The sequence below is a fragment of the Rattus norvegicus genome, chromosome 1, assembly GCF_021556685.1.
Source record: "Rattus norvegicus strain SHRSP/BbbUtx chromosome 1, alternate assembly SHRSP_T2T, whole genome shotgun sequence".
Classification (NCBI taxonomy): domain Eukaryota; kingdom Metazoa; phylum Chordata; class Mammalia; order Rodentia; family Muridae; genus Rattus; species Rattus norvegicus.
In genome coordinates, this window is record NC_141534.1 from 49,124,193 (window position 1) to 49,140,959 (window position 16,767).

At 43.8% G+C, this 16,767-nt stretch overlaps 1 protein-coding gene across 6 annotated transcripts in view; it reads right to left on the minus strand.

The window, feature by feature from the left end:
* Nucleotides 1-215: 215 nt before the first annotated feature.
* Rsph3 (radial spoke head 3) overlaps nucleotides 216-16,767 on the minus strand; it is a 52,237-nt gene continuing 35,685 nt past the window's right edge. For 2 of the 6 annotated variants that reach the window (XM_087567632.1, XM_087567649.1), the window contains 3 exons: nucleotides 15,172-15,258; nucleotides 14,506-14,851; nucleotides 216-391 (listed from right to left, as the gene is read on the minus strand). In XM_087567632.1, the coding sequence (XP_087423758.1) occupies nucleotides 14,511-14,851; nucleotides 15,172-15,258 (428 nt within the window). In that variant the 3' untranslated portion in view covers nucleotides 216-391; nucleotides 14,506-14,510. 6 annotated transcript variants of the gene reach the window in all.

Consider the following 16,767-nt stretch of genomic DNA (forward strand, 5'->3'; position numbering starts at 1 on the left):
AGGCATACAGATCAGCTGTATAGGTCCTCTCTCCCCCCACCCCCACCCCCAGTTTCTCCCTACAGTGCAGACCTATTCCCTGGGTTCTTTCTTAGGTGTGCCCCCACCCCCGCCAGCATGCAGTGGGGACTGTCACACTTCACGGGATGTTTCTGTGTTGATGTTTCTTCAGTTTGAAAAGAATAGATGGCTTTTGCTAACAATTGAAGACAATGTTTTAAGAAAAAAAGACTTTAATGAATAATCTACAATAGGCAAACAAAAAGAAAAAGAAAACCCTTCACGTTTTCAGTCTCCGCCCCCCATTAAAAGTGAGCCAATGGTTTCTAAGGCTGCTGCTAAATCTTCCTGATGGCGTGGCTGAAGCTTGGCTTTGGAACAAATTAGACCCCTGTAAGACACAGATAGATGAAATATGAATTAATGAAGGACAGTCATTTGTTGAAGAAAGAAAGCTAAAATAGTACCCGGATGTGTGATTTCCCATGAGTCCCACTTCTTAGAAACTGGCATCCAGCCAAGAGTTCAATGAGCGTAGACTAGGGGTACACTCCAGCAGAAAGAAACACACAGTGCTCTCTTTGTCTAAAGATTAAATGGACTTAGTTAGCACAGTAGTGACTAAGCCAGCCGCAGGGATGTGTGTCTGGGAAACTGAGGCCTCAGGATCGTAAGCTCCAGGCCAACTGGGGCTATGTCACAAGACCCTCCTTAAAAATCCAAACCTGGAACCAAAAGGTAATGACTCATACTTGATGGCTGAGGAAGACTGAAGCAGTTCTGATGAGGTAATGACCTCATCTTTTAAAACTATTGTCAGCTTGACGGTGGCTCATATTGACCTTCCACACACTGTGACTTTGTTAGGAATGGTTACAGCGGGCACACACGAGAAGTGAAAGCATGCTAGAAATAACCAACTCATAGACTGATGAGTCCTTTGCATAATTTGCACATTTTAAGTTTTTTCCTTAAAGGAAATAAGGTTGGTCTACCTGACTGTCGGTTTGCTTGCCTGCCTGCTACCTTATCATGTCAACCTCTGGCCTCCACAGGGATGCTTCCGTGCATGTATAAGCACCCTCCACATGTGTGCTCCGATACATATCAACATCTGTATATCTGCATGTACATATTTAAAGCTTGACATGGTATTTATTAGAATTAGGAACTTTTTAAAAAAAAAACAAGGGTTGGGGATTTAGCTCAGTGGTAGAGCGCTTGTTTAGCAAGCGCAAGGTTCTGGGTTCGGTCGGTCCCCAGCTCCGAAAAAAAGAAAAGAAAAGAAAAGAAAAAGAATGAAGTTTTAAAAAAACCAAAAACAAATACTTCTTACAAGAATCCAAGCATAGCAACTTTGTTAGTTGCAACTACACAGACAAAAGCCATAGTTCTATCTTTTCTTTCCTTCCTTCCTTCCTTAAACTGCTTCAGACATAGAAAGGAGGAAAGTAACCAACACCGAGTCTGCCTGCATAACCTAGAGTCCCCTTCCCGCCTCTAAGCCACAACAGCATCTCTTTGCAAAATCTCCTTGGCCATGACTGCTCACAGTCACGGACTCTCAAGACCACCTAACAGCTTTGGGGACTCTGTTTACTGTACAAATCACAGCCACTTCTTCTTCGGGGGCAGCTCTGTCCCAAATGACAGATTAACCAGAGCAGGTGCTAAGTAAACCATAAAAACAGCCATTAAGGACTTTTTGCTGACAGCCTGGACATGCATTCATGGAGAATATGAATATATATACATATATATATACACATATAGTCAGACTTTATAAAGAATATGTCTGTCTCATATATGTGTGTGTATACATATATATATTCATTTATAAAATTTTATTTTTAAATGTGCTTGGTTTAAAATTTATCATAAAACATTGCCAAGGGGAGTGACTCCTTAGGGGGCAGCATCTGTCTGCCAGTCACCTTGGTCCTCTCCCCATCCCGCTCTTCCGATGACGTCATCTGGCCAGTCCCTAGCTCCTCTTCCCATCTCCTTCCCGTCCTCCACAGCTGTCTCCTTGTGGACGTCTCCACTCTTCACTCCTTCTCTCCTACATGACTAGCGCCCCTGGACCACTGTCTCTTGACCAAACACTTGTTCCTGAGCAGTTTACTCTCCCATCTTAGGAGTGTTTCCATACAAGTCAAACCCATCTGGCTCCAAGATGGCAGCTGCTGTCTTCCCTCCTGTGTATGCTAGCTGCTAGGGCCAGTGTTAAAAGAGTGCCCTAGTCTTTCATCTTCTGCTGTCTCTACTCACAGCAGGGAGGCACGAGGCTGTCCCCAAGTGTCAGAGGCAAGGGTATGCATATCACTTGGGTGGGGGGAGACGCAGGTCTGTTTTGATCATCTCAGAACCAGAGGGGAAGGGCCAGCTTGAGGCAAACACACACATTTAGGGCACAAAGGACAGTGAGCTGTGTCTGTGCATGGTACACAATGCACATTTATTCTGCCTTGCAGATTTTTAGGGGAAAAATCTTTAAAGCAGAAAATAATCAGTGTTTGCTTTTTGCATCTGAAAGTACAAGGCCACTTGACTGGCCCTGTTTCACTGCCTGTGAAGCCCGATACAGCAGAGGACACTGTCAAATTTCCACTCCTGGAATGCACAAGCAGACTGAGTTTGGAGCCCAGTTTCTTCACTAGGACGTAGCTTTGCCTCCCTGTCTCAGAGATGCCTGCCTTTCCTGACCTTGTCTGGCAATGGCCCTCAGTACTGCCCTCACAAAGGCCCTCTTGTCTCATTATTTGAATATTACCGATTAACCTTATTTTCATTCTTTCTCCAACTTTTATAGAGTTGCTATAATTATCCTTAAAAATATAAACATGATACATTTCCTGCTCAAGATTTACACCAGTTGTCTCAGGAAATGTCAATGTATGCAGGAGAGAACAAAACATTTCTCCTATACCTCAGGAGAAAGAGTGAAATAAAAACAATCTGAGGACATACATATTTTCAATTAGTCATTATGAAGTAGATAATCTTTTGAAAGAATTGTTACTTTTCCACTTAATTATTTGAAAAGTGCAGCCCACCCAATGGACTCATTTAGGTGTGTAGTGGGCTGACAGGACAGTCTGTCTGCAAGTTGCTTAGACCTAGTTTGTCTAAGAAGACAGCAGTTTTTATGCCAGAAATTAGCATTTCTAATGATACACAATGTACCAGAATGCTCTGCATGAGACACCAGAGATAATGCTGCCGTGTTCCTGGTGGAGATAAACCATTGTATCTTAGGACTGTTTGGACAGTGCAGTCAGGGCTCTGGCACTCGTGGATGTCACATCTGCACACCGCTGTTGGAACTGCCAACCCCAGCATAGTGGACTGCCTTCCTGCGTATCTGGGCTGAATGTTTTTAATAGAATTCTCTTGTGCTCAGCCCTCAGAACTTGAAAGTATCATTTGTTCTTGGAGAGCCTTAGTTACCTTCATTTCTAGGAAACGTCAGGCTAACGTTCCACTCAACTTTAAAAAACAACATAACCAGACATAGCTCTACAAAGACAAAGAATAAAATCCCACAACTGTCAAACATGAACTCAGTTTGGCATTGTGCAAAGTGCTTGAGTTCCCACCATTCAGGGGAGTGTCTAAACTTCCAGGGCACCGTCCTAAGGCTCACGTGTAAAGGGTGAGGTGACACACTGTTTGTCCCAGGGGTTACAATGGTGCCAGTGAGAACATTAAAGGACCTGCTGAGGTACTGCTGGATACCTCGTGTTAGCATTTGCCATGATAAGGGGCAGCCGGGTGGGACTGAGTGTTTAGGAATTCAGTGCTCTGTCTCTGCCCTCCCTTTATGTTATATTTAGAGGGGCTAAAAGATTGTGAAACAAAGAGCAAAACAGCAGCTGTCAGTGTGAGAATTTCACTATCACCACTTTGATCTACATATGAGGTCACCATATGGGATAGGCTGGACTTTGAGAAGGAGGCCAGCAGCAACTTAAACCATCCAGAGAGCTGTTCCTCATTCCTCTTAGATGAAATCCTGGACAGATTCTACAACTTTTCTGGGTATTTAAAAACCATGATAAAACACATAAATAAATAGACACAAAATAGAAATAAAAGTAAAAAACAAAACAAAACAAAAATAAAACCAAACAAACCAAAAACCTTCCACCCAACTCTCATCTGGCTAGGAACCCTTCTCTATCAGATAGCTGCGGGCAGGGTGTTCCCCCACCCCCACACCCCCTTTCTCTTTCCACCTCGCTGTGGAAGGAGCCTGTTGTTTCTGATCTCCCAGATGCCAGTGGGCCAGAGGCCGGGAGAATCGGCCATCAAGGTCCTCTAGGTGAGGAGGTAGGCATACTACAATCTTAGCTCTTCCTTCAAAGAGGCCGCTTGGAAGTCCATGCCTTGCCCTGCCCTTCTTCTCGGGAAGATAGTTTGCCCAAAGCAGAGGAGGAGAAGGCAGGGCAGGGTGACGCTTGTTTGGGAGTTGCCAGTGTTCTGCACAGTATCCAGCCCTGGGAGCTTCAAGGGTAGTGCTCATTTGTGTGACAAGACAGAGATGTGTCTTTTGACTGCCTGAGTCTGGGCTCCCGGGGTGGGGGTGGGGTGTGCGGCTTTTTTGAAGCCCCTCACAGATGGCTTGGACACTAGGGGCTGCGGACCTAGCACCTTTGGCCGCCAGGGCTGATGGATTCCAAGCTGTACCACTGCTGGCCACTAGGCGCAGCAGCCAGCTCTGCCCCATCGCCCAGGCTGTTTCCTGAAAGAAGGACAGAGCCTCTAGGGGACTGTGGGAAATAGGAGGTAGCTGTGTGGGGCGGAGCAGCCAAGAGAGGTCCTGCTGTGGAATATCCTGAGTTTGTCTGCTGTACCTCAGCGGTTTGTCGCTTCTTCCCTAGGATAGAAACCCAGTGTTTACTGTTGGGGAGCACGCAAAGCTCTGCAATAAACTCTTTTCTTCTTGAGTTTCTCTCTTTCCCATGAGCCATGTGTGTGCTGCCCAATGCTGGAGACCAAGGAAGGCTTCACAGAGGAGCGGCCCTTGAGCTTAGATCCCTTAGTGGACGAATGGGAGGCTGGCACTGCTTTTTCAGTTCTAGAATACCAACTGATTCTTTCGTTAATGCTGGGACTTCTTATTTTTCACTTTTTGTTTTACTTCATCATAGAAATTTCTAACAGCTGTTTGAAAGTCACCATTGCTAGTTGGAGGAGCTGGTACATCTTGGCATGCAGTTTTTTCTTTAGATTGTTTTTTCTATGACAGGTAATTTTTAAATTGGCATATTAAATTACATATTAATGGAAGGTGATATGACAACTTGATGCATGCACACGATCTGCAACGATCAAGGTGATAGCATTTCTATATCCTCCTTGTCTCTCTGCTTTTCCTGGCCACCACGAGGCAGGCAGCCTATGCTACCTACTATTTCCCGTAATCTCATTTTAGGCCTGTACAACGGGGTCACTGACTGCAGACTAAAGCCCCCCAAACTGTAAACTGCAGTAAGCTTGTGCTCTGTGTACACCCCTGAAGGGTCTGTCGCAGGGATGCGGTCTGACTGCATCTATTGGCAGGAGAGCTGCTCCAGCTTTGGCTGGACTCAGGTTTTGTTGTTTTCCGTATCTTTACCTTTGACATAGCTGTCTTTGAACTGCAGGTCTTCCCTAGGCAAGCACCTTAAACAGAGTGTGTCAAGTTATATCTTGTAGACAGTATGGCTGGATCGTTCTACTTTATACTCTGCTCGTTGCTGCCTTCTGGAAGCCAGAGTGTAAGTCATTTAGTGTAACTGCTCAGGAGCCTCCTCTGCCATTTTGCTGTTTCCACAGCTCTTCTGCGTTTTTATGCTTCTGTTTCTCCATTACTGCCCCCCTTTTTGTATTAAGTGTGTGTCTTCCACCACACAATGTGCTTTTGCTTCCTTTTTATTATTCTCTTTAGAAGTTATTCTCTTAGTGGCTGCTCTGGGGATTACAGTTCACATTTTAATTGAATCAATCTACTTTAGACCAATACAGGCTTAATTTTGATAGCATATGAGCATTTCCCTCTAGGATCACCCTGTCTCCCCACCTGTGCTTGGCTAATCTGAAAATTGCCTTGATACATTAGGATCCAACTGGTAATTTTATGATGTCTGCCTTATTATGCTATCTTAAGTGGCAAAAAAGGTTAAAGCTACTCAGTCTTTTATACGCATGTATGATTTTTATTGATGCTTTTTATGTGCATGCATCTGAGTTACTACTTTTTTCATTTCAGCATTAGTATTTCTTGTAGAGTAGGGCTGCTAGTCACAGCCCTTTTGTGTGCATGTGTACATGTGTGCAGTACGTGTACATATGTGTTGTGTGTCCATGTGGTGTGTTGGGACTGATCCAGTTTTTACTATCTGGCAATGTTTTATTTTTTGTTCATTTGAAGTGCAGTCTCGCTGTCCCTTAGAATTCTTGACTCACAGTCCTTCTCTGAACACACAGATATGCTCATGCCTTCTGACCGCCATGATGGCTGTAGTGTGTGAAGTCAGCTGATAATCTGAGAAGCACGTGCACAGGATAGGTCAAGCTTGTCTGGCTACCTTCACCATTTCCCTGGTCTCTTGGAACTCTGTGGCTCATCACCATGTGATGTCTTCATGGAGAGCTCACTAAGCCTCTTGGATAGGGAAGCAGGTACTTTCTACCACGTCTAAGTTTTTAGCCATGTGTCTTCAAACCCTCTTCTGGACTCTTCTGTCTGACATTCCCTGTTCACATCTTTGTATGCCTGATGGTTTGGGGCAGGTCTCTCAGCCTCCATTCATTAGCCTTCTCTCATTTCCTTCCTGTTCCCCAGAGTGGATTTATTTTATCTTATTGATTCTGGTTTCGGGGATTCTTTCTTTGCAGATCAAATCTGCTTACGGAAGTCTTGGCGATAGGTTTTGAGTCAGAATCTACTTTTGAACACCAGAATTTCCACTTGGTTCTGACGGGTGCTTTGCTGGCATATCTCTGCCTTACATGTGTGCCTGGTGTGCAACGAGGCCAGAAGGAGCATCAGATCTCCTGGGACTGGCCTTGCAGAACATTGTAAACCACCCTGTGGATGGCTGGGGACTGAACGCTGGTCCTCTGAGCAGCAGCCAGTGCTTTTCACCGGAGTTATATCTCAGCCCCACTGCTTCTGACTGCCACTCATTTTGCCATTTGATGAGACCATATTCCTACACACTAGTTCTCAGGTACTGTTTCCTTCAATTTTTTGAACATGTAAATGATTCAAGTAATTTTCTCCTGTAGGCTGAAATCTGGACTTCCTCACACAGTTTCTGCACACAGACCTTTGTTCCTTTCCATGGATAAGACTTTCCAATTTTTGTATGTTTGTTAAAAGTTCTTTTGGTAAGTCCTGGACATTTCTGAGTAAGTGTGACATAGTATTTTGGAAGACATATTTTTGTCCCACACCTACTTTGAGTTTTTTATTGTAGTTTTTATTTTACCCTTAAAAAAGATTTATTTATATTTATTACATAAGTACACTGTAGCTGTCTTCAGACACACCAGAAGAGGGCATCAGATCTCATTACAGATGGTTGTGAGCCACCATGTGGTTGCTGGGAATTGAACTCAGGCCCTCTGGAAGAGCAGTCAGTGCTCTTAGCCACTGAGCCATCTCTCCAGTCCATATTTTACTCTTTATAATAACCTTATAACTAAAATACTGTCAGATTGTCTTTGTTGTATATGACCACTAGAATCTGTTCAGCAAAGTTCGTGGGTCGGCAATTACAATCCGCAGTAGAAATATCCCTCTGCAGACCATTCTTGTGTGTGTCGGGGTTAGTGCATGCCACTGCACATGAGGGAGGTCAGAAGACAGCATGCAGGAGTGAGTTCTCTCCCTTCACTCTGTGCGTCTTGGGGAACTGAACTCAGGTCATGATGACTGGTGTGAGGGGATTTACCCACCAAGCTATCTGGCTGACCCCCAGAGAAGACATAGGCGAGTCACTAAGTCCCCCATGCTTTGCTATGTAGGTTCTACAGAGGCTGGGCATGCCTTCGACGGGAATGAGTGATCCATGCCATCTCAGGTCTTCCCCAGGCGTGCAGTTACCCTTCATACGGACTCCAGGAGTATGTCGACATTTCCAAAGCTCCCGTGGCCGCTCACGCACATGCTCTGCCTCTCTCACTGTTCCCGCCACAGCCTTCATCTTAGGTAAATGTCACTGCACTCACACCCGATTTACATTACTCAGTAACAATGCCCTGGTGTTAGGACCTTTGTCAACGAGCGAACTCTGAGTCAAATCAAATAAAGTCAGGCCCTAAACATGGTCTTTTCCAGGGTGCTAACCCAAAGTCAAATAGTGACGAGTGTCTTTGGAATGTGGCTCTGAGGGACACTGAGCCTACTGGCTCCTTCAGCGGCTGCTAAGCTACTTGTCAGCTGTTATGGCCCGAGTCTGCTGGTCTCCAGGGCCATGGGGCTGAAACAAGACCGAGACAGGGAGATTTGAGAGGTCCTTATTCTAGCATTCGAGGTGGTGGTAGTGGTGTGCTCCCCGCCTATGGCAGGCAACTCCTGCCCTGTGCCATATTAAAATCTAGGACTGAGGAATGCTTTGTTTTAGCCCAGACTCTTACACTTCAAGAGATATCTTCCTATGCCTTCTCCCTTGTGACTGTTAGCTCCATGCTGTGCTCATAGCAATAACTTTCCCCTTGTATGCCATCTTTTGACTTCTGTGCAATTATTACCCAAAAGTCAAAATAGTAGAGGAGGTATGCAGGCTCAAGTTTGTGGACTTTATGGCGTTGCACTTATCAGCATTATTTGAGTTTCTATGTTCTAGACCAGTGGTTCTCAACCTTCCTAATGCTGCAACCCTTTACTATAGTTTCTCATGCTGTAGGGACTCCCCAACCATAAAATTATTTTCACTGCCACTCATAACTTAATTTTGCTAGTGTAATGAATTGTAATGTAAATATCTGTGTTTTCTGATGGTATTAGGCAAACTCTGTGGAAGGGTCATTACCCTCAGGCTGAGAACCGCTGCTCTATATGGTGTGTTTGTATATACTTGAGATAGACGATGTGTGTGGTGCTACCTAACTCATAGGGAATAAGGGTCTTACAGGACTCCAAAGTGGCGAGATTACAGGTATAGCATCTGGGCTTCAGAGACACCTGAGAAGAACCAAGATAAGTAGAAGTTTCCTAGTAGTGGTTACAGGGTTAAGGGAGAGAGGTTGTAAAAACTGGGAGAAATGATCTCTCACTGAGAGAACACCGAGGGAAGAGAGATGTTTATTGCACACTGATATAATAAAATTCTGCCCCCTTGGTCATAATCATAATCTAGAATTCCAAAGATTACAACGAAGAGTAGAAATGGGAAGGCATTGAACTTTTCTCCTCTGGTACACATATGTGCATGGATGCTTACGCCGCAGAACCTATGAGGGGTCAGATGACAACCTAAGGAGTCACGTCTCTCCTCCTCCTGTGTGGGTCTCAGAGTGTGAACTCAAGAGTACCAGGCTTTGGCAGTGCCTTACGTGTGCCCTGGGATAGCTTTTAATGTGGTATAAGAGCTCCTAATGACAATGTCAGGAGCAAGCGACTGACTAAGCAGAGCACTGCCTGGGCCAGGGGAGACAGAACTGAACAGGAAAGAACTGTTTCCTAGTTCATGAGGTAAAAACAGCCTCATTTTAAGAGTGAACAGGAGAGATTAGGGCTGGTGATGTAACTTAGTGTGGAAGGCTAGGACCCACAGGTGAAGGAGAGGACTGACAGACGTGGTAATTAATGAAGAGCAGCTGACAGAATGGCCATCTGTTAAGGATCCAGAGTCAGGATGAAGACTGAAGTCACTGAGTACAGCAGAATTCCAGTCTGCAACAATCATGAGAGTTGCTCTGGCACCTGATTAAACTGGCGGATAACGTTAGAGCGAGGTAAATCTTCAATGGGAGTCTGGATCTCCAAGGAGAGCAATTCATTTTTAAACAATTGCCCTCCAAGTTACTAAATCAGCAGACAAAACAATGAAGCTCGATCACTATGGCATTTTAATGATGCCATTACACACTGTGCTGTCCTTCCTCTCCCATACTCTTCCCCCCAGCCCCTGCCCCCCCTAATCTTGCAGGTCCCCCTCTCCCCTCTTCTCTCCAATATTCCATTCCCTTCCCTCACTCCCTTTGCCTCCTGAAGATCACTTCCACGCCCTTAGTACCTTTTCCACTTCACACGCACGCACAGATAAACACATATACACACAGTCAGATACACACACCACACATTCAAAGCTAAAGTCTACGTTAAGATTAACAATTGGCATCTGTCTTTCTGCGTCTGTCTTATTTGGCAAAACAACGACAACAGCTCCATCCTACCCGTGTGAGAGGCTCCGTCTCTCTCTATGGCTGAAAACCTGTGGCACAGTACATGATGAAATTTGATCTGCATACCAAAATTTCTTAAATTACATATAACCTTGAATTCAAGTTAACAGTGACACAGTGTTTTACTGACCCCTGGTGGTAAAAATGAATATTAATAGACTATAATTAACACAATTTAAAATGCTTATTTTCTAAAAATCAGTATACCTTCAGACATTTGTTTTGAATTTTACTTTCGAGCTTAGTTGAATTATCAGAAATAATGGGTACTGGTTGCTGGTTCTATCCATGGGAAATGAACCAAACTTAGGCTCCGCAGAGTGGCTTCATATAGATATGTTCAGGAAAACCGCCAAGGCTACTCTGTTACACAATACATAAAAATAAAAGATTAAGGGAGAACATATCAAACTTTCTAGAATAAGCAGAACATATAGAATCAAAATTAGGTGAAACTGGATGATGTGGTTCATGTTTTTGCCAACATAAGAAAATGAAACTTTGCTGGGATAAAAGAAATAGGCAGTGAAAAAACCACGAGGTGAGTTCTTTCCCCAGTTTCACAAAGGGGAGCTTTGAGAAAAGAAAAGTTGTCCTCTGAGCTGAGGGTTAGCTGCTCGTTGGTAGATTCCATCCCAGAAGGTGTGGCTTGAGCCAGTCCCTGCAAGTTCTTGGAGAGATTCACATGGCTCAAACCTAATGATGTGAAATAGGGGAAACAACATTCTAGCTTCTCTCTAGTTAGGTATGTGGGATCAATTCCGTGATTCCAGTCTGTGCATGGTGACCATAAGTCATCGCTTATCCTGTCACCTCAGTGCTACCTGAGTGAGACCTCAGGAAGGACGGGTTTGTAAAAGGAGCGTTGGCAAACCCCAGTGAATCAGATGGAGTTGCAGAGTCTGTCTGCTCATGCTCATCTGCGCCGCCGCTCATGGTTACGGTCACTGATACCAGGGACTTCAGATTGCTGCCCTCTCTTTACTGCAGCCCACATGTGCCTGAAGAGACTCTTCCTAAACCATGAAAGCTCCCTCTTCACGTAACATCCTTGTTTCCATATAATGTAAAGCTGGCTTCTTTCCTCTCAGGTACAGTGCCCTCATCTCTCACTTAGCTGTTTCTTTCTAGGATGGACAGGCTAAGCCTGTTTCAGTGTGGAATCCCTAAACTTATGCATACATTGCCTGTCTAGAAAACAACCACACATGGTCAAAGGCACATGGCTGAGGAAGCCCTGGCCCTAGCTGGGACTGATGACTGCTGTGTGAATTGGCACAGTGTTACTCTGCTTTCTAAGTGTCTCTGTTTATACCCAGACAAGACAAAGCATATTCCAAACTATCAGAGAAGCTTCTCTTAGTAGAAAACAAAGAAACTCAAGGTGGGCCTTAGGGATGGCTCAGTGGTTAAGAGCACTGACTGCTCTTCTAGAGGTCCTGAGTTCAATTCTCAGCAACTACATGGTGGTTCGCAACCATCTGTAATGAGATCTGGTGTTTTCTTCTGGCCAGCAGGTATATATGCAGGCAGAACACCGTATACATAATAATAAATATTTAGAAAGGAAAGGAAAGGAAGGAAGGAAGGAAGGAAGAAAGAAAGAAAGAAAAGAAAGAAACTTAAGGTGCTGAGAATGACTGATGACATTTTACATGACCCCCAAAGGCTCAGTAGAGGGGCAAGATGACTGGAAGAGCTGGAAGACACAAGGCTGTGCAATGCCTTCTGGATACGACACAGCGGTTATAATCTTGAACTCACAATGGCTGCGATTATCTGTACTGGGGCTGCACAAGACTAGCCCTGTAGTCATGAAGGGGGGTTGTGGGCCCGCAGAGCTATTGGCTACTGACAGATGGGGAGAAGGGGCTGTCTCTCTAGTTGTACCACTGCGGAGCCCACCAGGCCCTAACAGACAGTTCTAAAGTCACACAGATGGCCCTAGACGAACTCAGTGGGTCACAAAACAAAACAGACACAGATTTGGGGAAGGGTTTTGTAGGGAGCAAGAGAGGGCTGACAGGGGTTGGAGGGTGATAAAAGAGGGTGTGGAACATAAGTAATTCTAATGAATTATGTACAAGTATGAAATTGTCGAAGAAGAAATTGTTGCAAAATGTTGAATAAACTCGATTTTACAATGGATAGTAACAGTTGCAAAAAGCAATTAGCCTCAAATTAATTTTAAATAACTTGTAGTTACTTTAATTTTTCAACTATAAAAATAAAATAATTTGGCGGCTGGAGAGATGGCTCAGCGGTTAAGAGCACTGGCTGTTCTTCCAGAGGTTCTGAGTTCAATTCCCAGCAACCACATGGTGGCTCACAACTATCTGTAATGGAGTCTGATGCCCTCTCCTGGTGTGTCTGATACAATGTACTCGTATATATAAAATAAATAAATACTTAAAAAATAAAATAATTTTATATTTACTATTAAATTTAATTAAAATCTTTTAATAAATAGCAATAATTTTAATCAAAAATTTTGGGCTTTTGCTAAAGTCAGTATGTTACAGATTTTAGAATGATGATAGACTGTTTAACATGGGAGACCTAGCCCAGCAGTGGATAGCAATAAGTTGAATGTTTCATATTCTGCAGAGCAGTAACTCACTTAAATCTGTAGTCAGTGCGTCCCAAGGGCAGAGGGCAGAGGACGACGCTTATGAGGCTGAAGTCCACCAAGGCTCTGGTGACATGCTGTAACTCACTGCATTTGTTACCTGCTGCAAGTCACTCCATTTCCTAGCTCTGGGGTCTTCATTGGTAGCACGTACTCAAGGCAGCTACACTACTAGACGATGAGAGTGCGAGGGTGTCTGATACAGACCCTAAGGTCTGTAGCTCCTGCGTGGTGCCTGACATGCAGCAGTTAGTTACCTGTTCATGTCACTGACTGACTTAGCTAAAGGAAGATGGAAATAGAAACATGAGTGCACGGCTCCGGAAGTGCCCATGATGTTTAAGTAGTATTGTGATATACATGGAGAACTGGGTACACTCGTTTTATAGTCATAATCACGTATACACTCTTGCTCTGGTCTTAGGAAATTATAGTGGATACATCAATAAGTCAAGCCACTCCATGACTGCAGATTCTACCTCTGCTGGCATTTGAAGACTTGATGGGATGCTTGCCTGACAATGCAGGCTTCAGTTACTGCCAGCAGCCATAGGGCTGAGGTGGTCATTCCAAAGAGCCAAGTTAAGTCACGAGTGACTCCTCTATATACTACGACTTTCTACAATACACATTTTTCTTTTTTTCTCTTTTTTTTTCTTTTTTTCTTTTTTTTTTTTTTTCGGAGCTGGGGACCGAACCCAGGGCCTTGCGTTTGCTAGGCAAGCGCTCTACCACTGAGCTAAATCCCCAACCCCTACAATACACATTTTTAAGAGACAAGCAAGTTACGTTAACTAGTATGGAAAGACATACTATTTGGTAAAGAATAAGATATGTAAAGAACACTTTGTTGAGTCATGCATGAACCTAACTAGCCCACAAAAGGTCTGGGCACTTCTAGCTGGCAGCAGAGCTGTGTGTGGAGGGAGGGGACTGCTTTGCTTTGCTTGGCAATGCCTGAAACTTCTCTATGATGAGATATGAAAAAGAAAGATGCGAGAAGCAACAGGTCCAGATCAGTCAGTAAACCTTTGTCAAATACTGATGCTGGAGGGGGTGGCTGTTTAATTTACACAACAAGGGCTCAGGTGTGGCAGCCCAGCCTTTAGGAGTGCGCTTAGGTATTCTTTACCGAGTGAATGGGCTAGTTTCCTACAGAGGAGACAGGCTTAATGGCTGACAGCACCTATTATCTAAGTGAGACAGGAGACCTACCGAAAACAGGTTAACCACAAGATGAGAAGGATTAAGAAAAGACACACTTACTAGTTATATATGAGAGTAATGGGAAACTAGTGCTTGGACAAGATTCTTATTAGTAAGACATCATGGCCTTTGAATATTCTGATAAATAAATGAAAAAGTGCCATTTTTTATTAGTTTTATTTTTTTAATCATAATTGATTTGTTCAGCCAACTAGACAAAAAGACTTGGCGGCTGAGTGTCATATAATTTCTAAAGCCTGGGTCATACGCACCATTACTACTGACCAGATGTTGAGCTGCTCTCTGGCTCCAGTGATCCTTCTGGTTGTGACAACTCCTCTCCTACAGGCTCCCTCAGTTCTGTTTGGTCATTCTGCCATAAGGAAGACCCCTCTTCCACAGGCTTCTTCTCTTGGACTGGTGCTGTCTGTGAGGAGTATGTATCTAAAACTGGCTTCTGGGTATGGAGTGTGGTTGACTGCTGTGATTCTAGACTCACCGAGGGGTCTGGCACTGTGTTAGGGTCGTTAGGCACATCATCCGACCTCTGAGCGGGCTGTGCAGCTTCCTTACTCTCATAATCGTTTATCCTTCTTTCAACCACTTCACGGATCAACACTGAAAAGGTCAGAGGTCATTTTGAGTTCCCATACTTTCTTTATAGACAAGTACAAATATCCCTAGGCCTCCCCCTTCCCCATCAGCCTTTATACATTTAGCACATACAACTATCAATTAATGCTTTGAACGGGTTATATCTTTCCGTCTTTAAAGACGCCATGTATGAAGCAACAATAGAAGATATATAACGCAATTACAGGAAAACCAGAGAAAAAGAGGGTGAAAACTGTTAATACAGCTGACAGCCTCGAGGTTTATTGTCACTAACACTAGTGTCCCCCACTTGCACTTCTTGGCTTTTATGTAAAGTAACTTACTGTCAAGCACAGTTCTTCCCACCATGCTGTGCTCCATGGTCTTCTCAACTTCATTCAGCAGCCATGGCAGGAATCCGACCTCAATATCTGCAAGAAAGGATTTCATTAAGCCATTTCTGCAAATCATTAGACAGACTGTTTCCCCAATGTAACACTGCTTAGCATCACCATCTTCTCAACATAAATGTTAAATACACTCACATAATGTAGCAGGAATGGTGGGGCCACCTCTCTGTAAACGCTGGGGACCTCACAAAAGCACCTCCTGCAGGAGGACCTAATTGCCACTGCCTGAGAGTCCAAGGATTGCTGGCACAGACAATGCCAGCCAATCAGGAACTGCTGTTTAGAAGCAATGCTTTCTGGGACCCATGGGGTGTGGGTGGAGGGTACTAGAGGAGCTCGCAGCAGTGCTCAGAGAGCTTGCTTGCTGTTTCTCACCTGCTCCCAGAGTCTGTAGTTGGCACTGAGCCACCTCACCTCCAACCCCCAAGGGCAGGTAGGGTCAGGTGTCATAGTTCAGGGTACAGGCAGCAACATAGCATAGCTTTTTGCCACATTTTCTAAATATGCTCTGGTTAATTTCCATTCTACTGCAGTAGAAGCAATATTTTACAAATGATTTCTACAGTTTTACAAAAGTTACAGGACGTATTCTTTACCGATTTAGTGCCTGGCCTTTAGCCATTAACACCCTGAAGCTGGGAGTAGAAGTTTTGTTGAATTCTTATTGATCTTTAGTGCTTCCATTTGATTTTCTGCCATTTGAGCTCCATGGCTGCTGGAGAGAACCTTAGACCCCTCTAGTCTTCTGTGCACATCTGGAGTCGGTCGATCATATCACTGAGCTCACTACTGTCCTCCATCACCTAGGATGCTAGCAGCTGGTTCACTTTATCATGGCACTCATTGCTTTCTTTTGTCAATTTATCCAGAGATACTAGGTGCAACCAACCAGCATAATTGTTTTTCTTATTTTTCCACAATTTGTCAAAAGTTTTAAATGCAGTCACTAAATTCCTTGCTACTCACAATAGGTTAATCAATATATTCAAATGCATTTGTCTACATAAGTTGGTTAACTAGTTCACATAACAGGTTTTACTGACCACCATGCTTCTAGGAGAGGCTTTAGTAAATGTAGGTGTTAGCAAATAGGAAAACCAGGACCATATACTTCTTTGTTTTGGTGGGGTGGGGGCAGCTTCAAGACAGGGTTTTCCTTGTGTAGCTCTGGGTGGCCTGGAACTCAGAGATATGCCTGTCTCTGACTCCTGAGTGCTGAATTAAAGGCATACATCATTACTGGAATGTTCCAGATCCTTAAAAAAATTTATTCTTATCCTTCTGTTGCTCTAGAACCACACTTAGGGTAAAAATATGTGACAGCCAGGGTTCTCTATAGAAACAGAATGAATCTATGTATAAAATTTCACATACTTTATGATTTAATTTCTAAAAAATCATTTCAAAATGAGAAAACTGATGGTCATAAAACTTATGAAACCGGGGTCTAAACTCATGTTTTTCACATCAACTCTTTCTATTATATAATCCTGCTTATCAATAAGGAGCTGCTAATATCCTAAATCAATA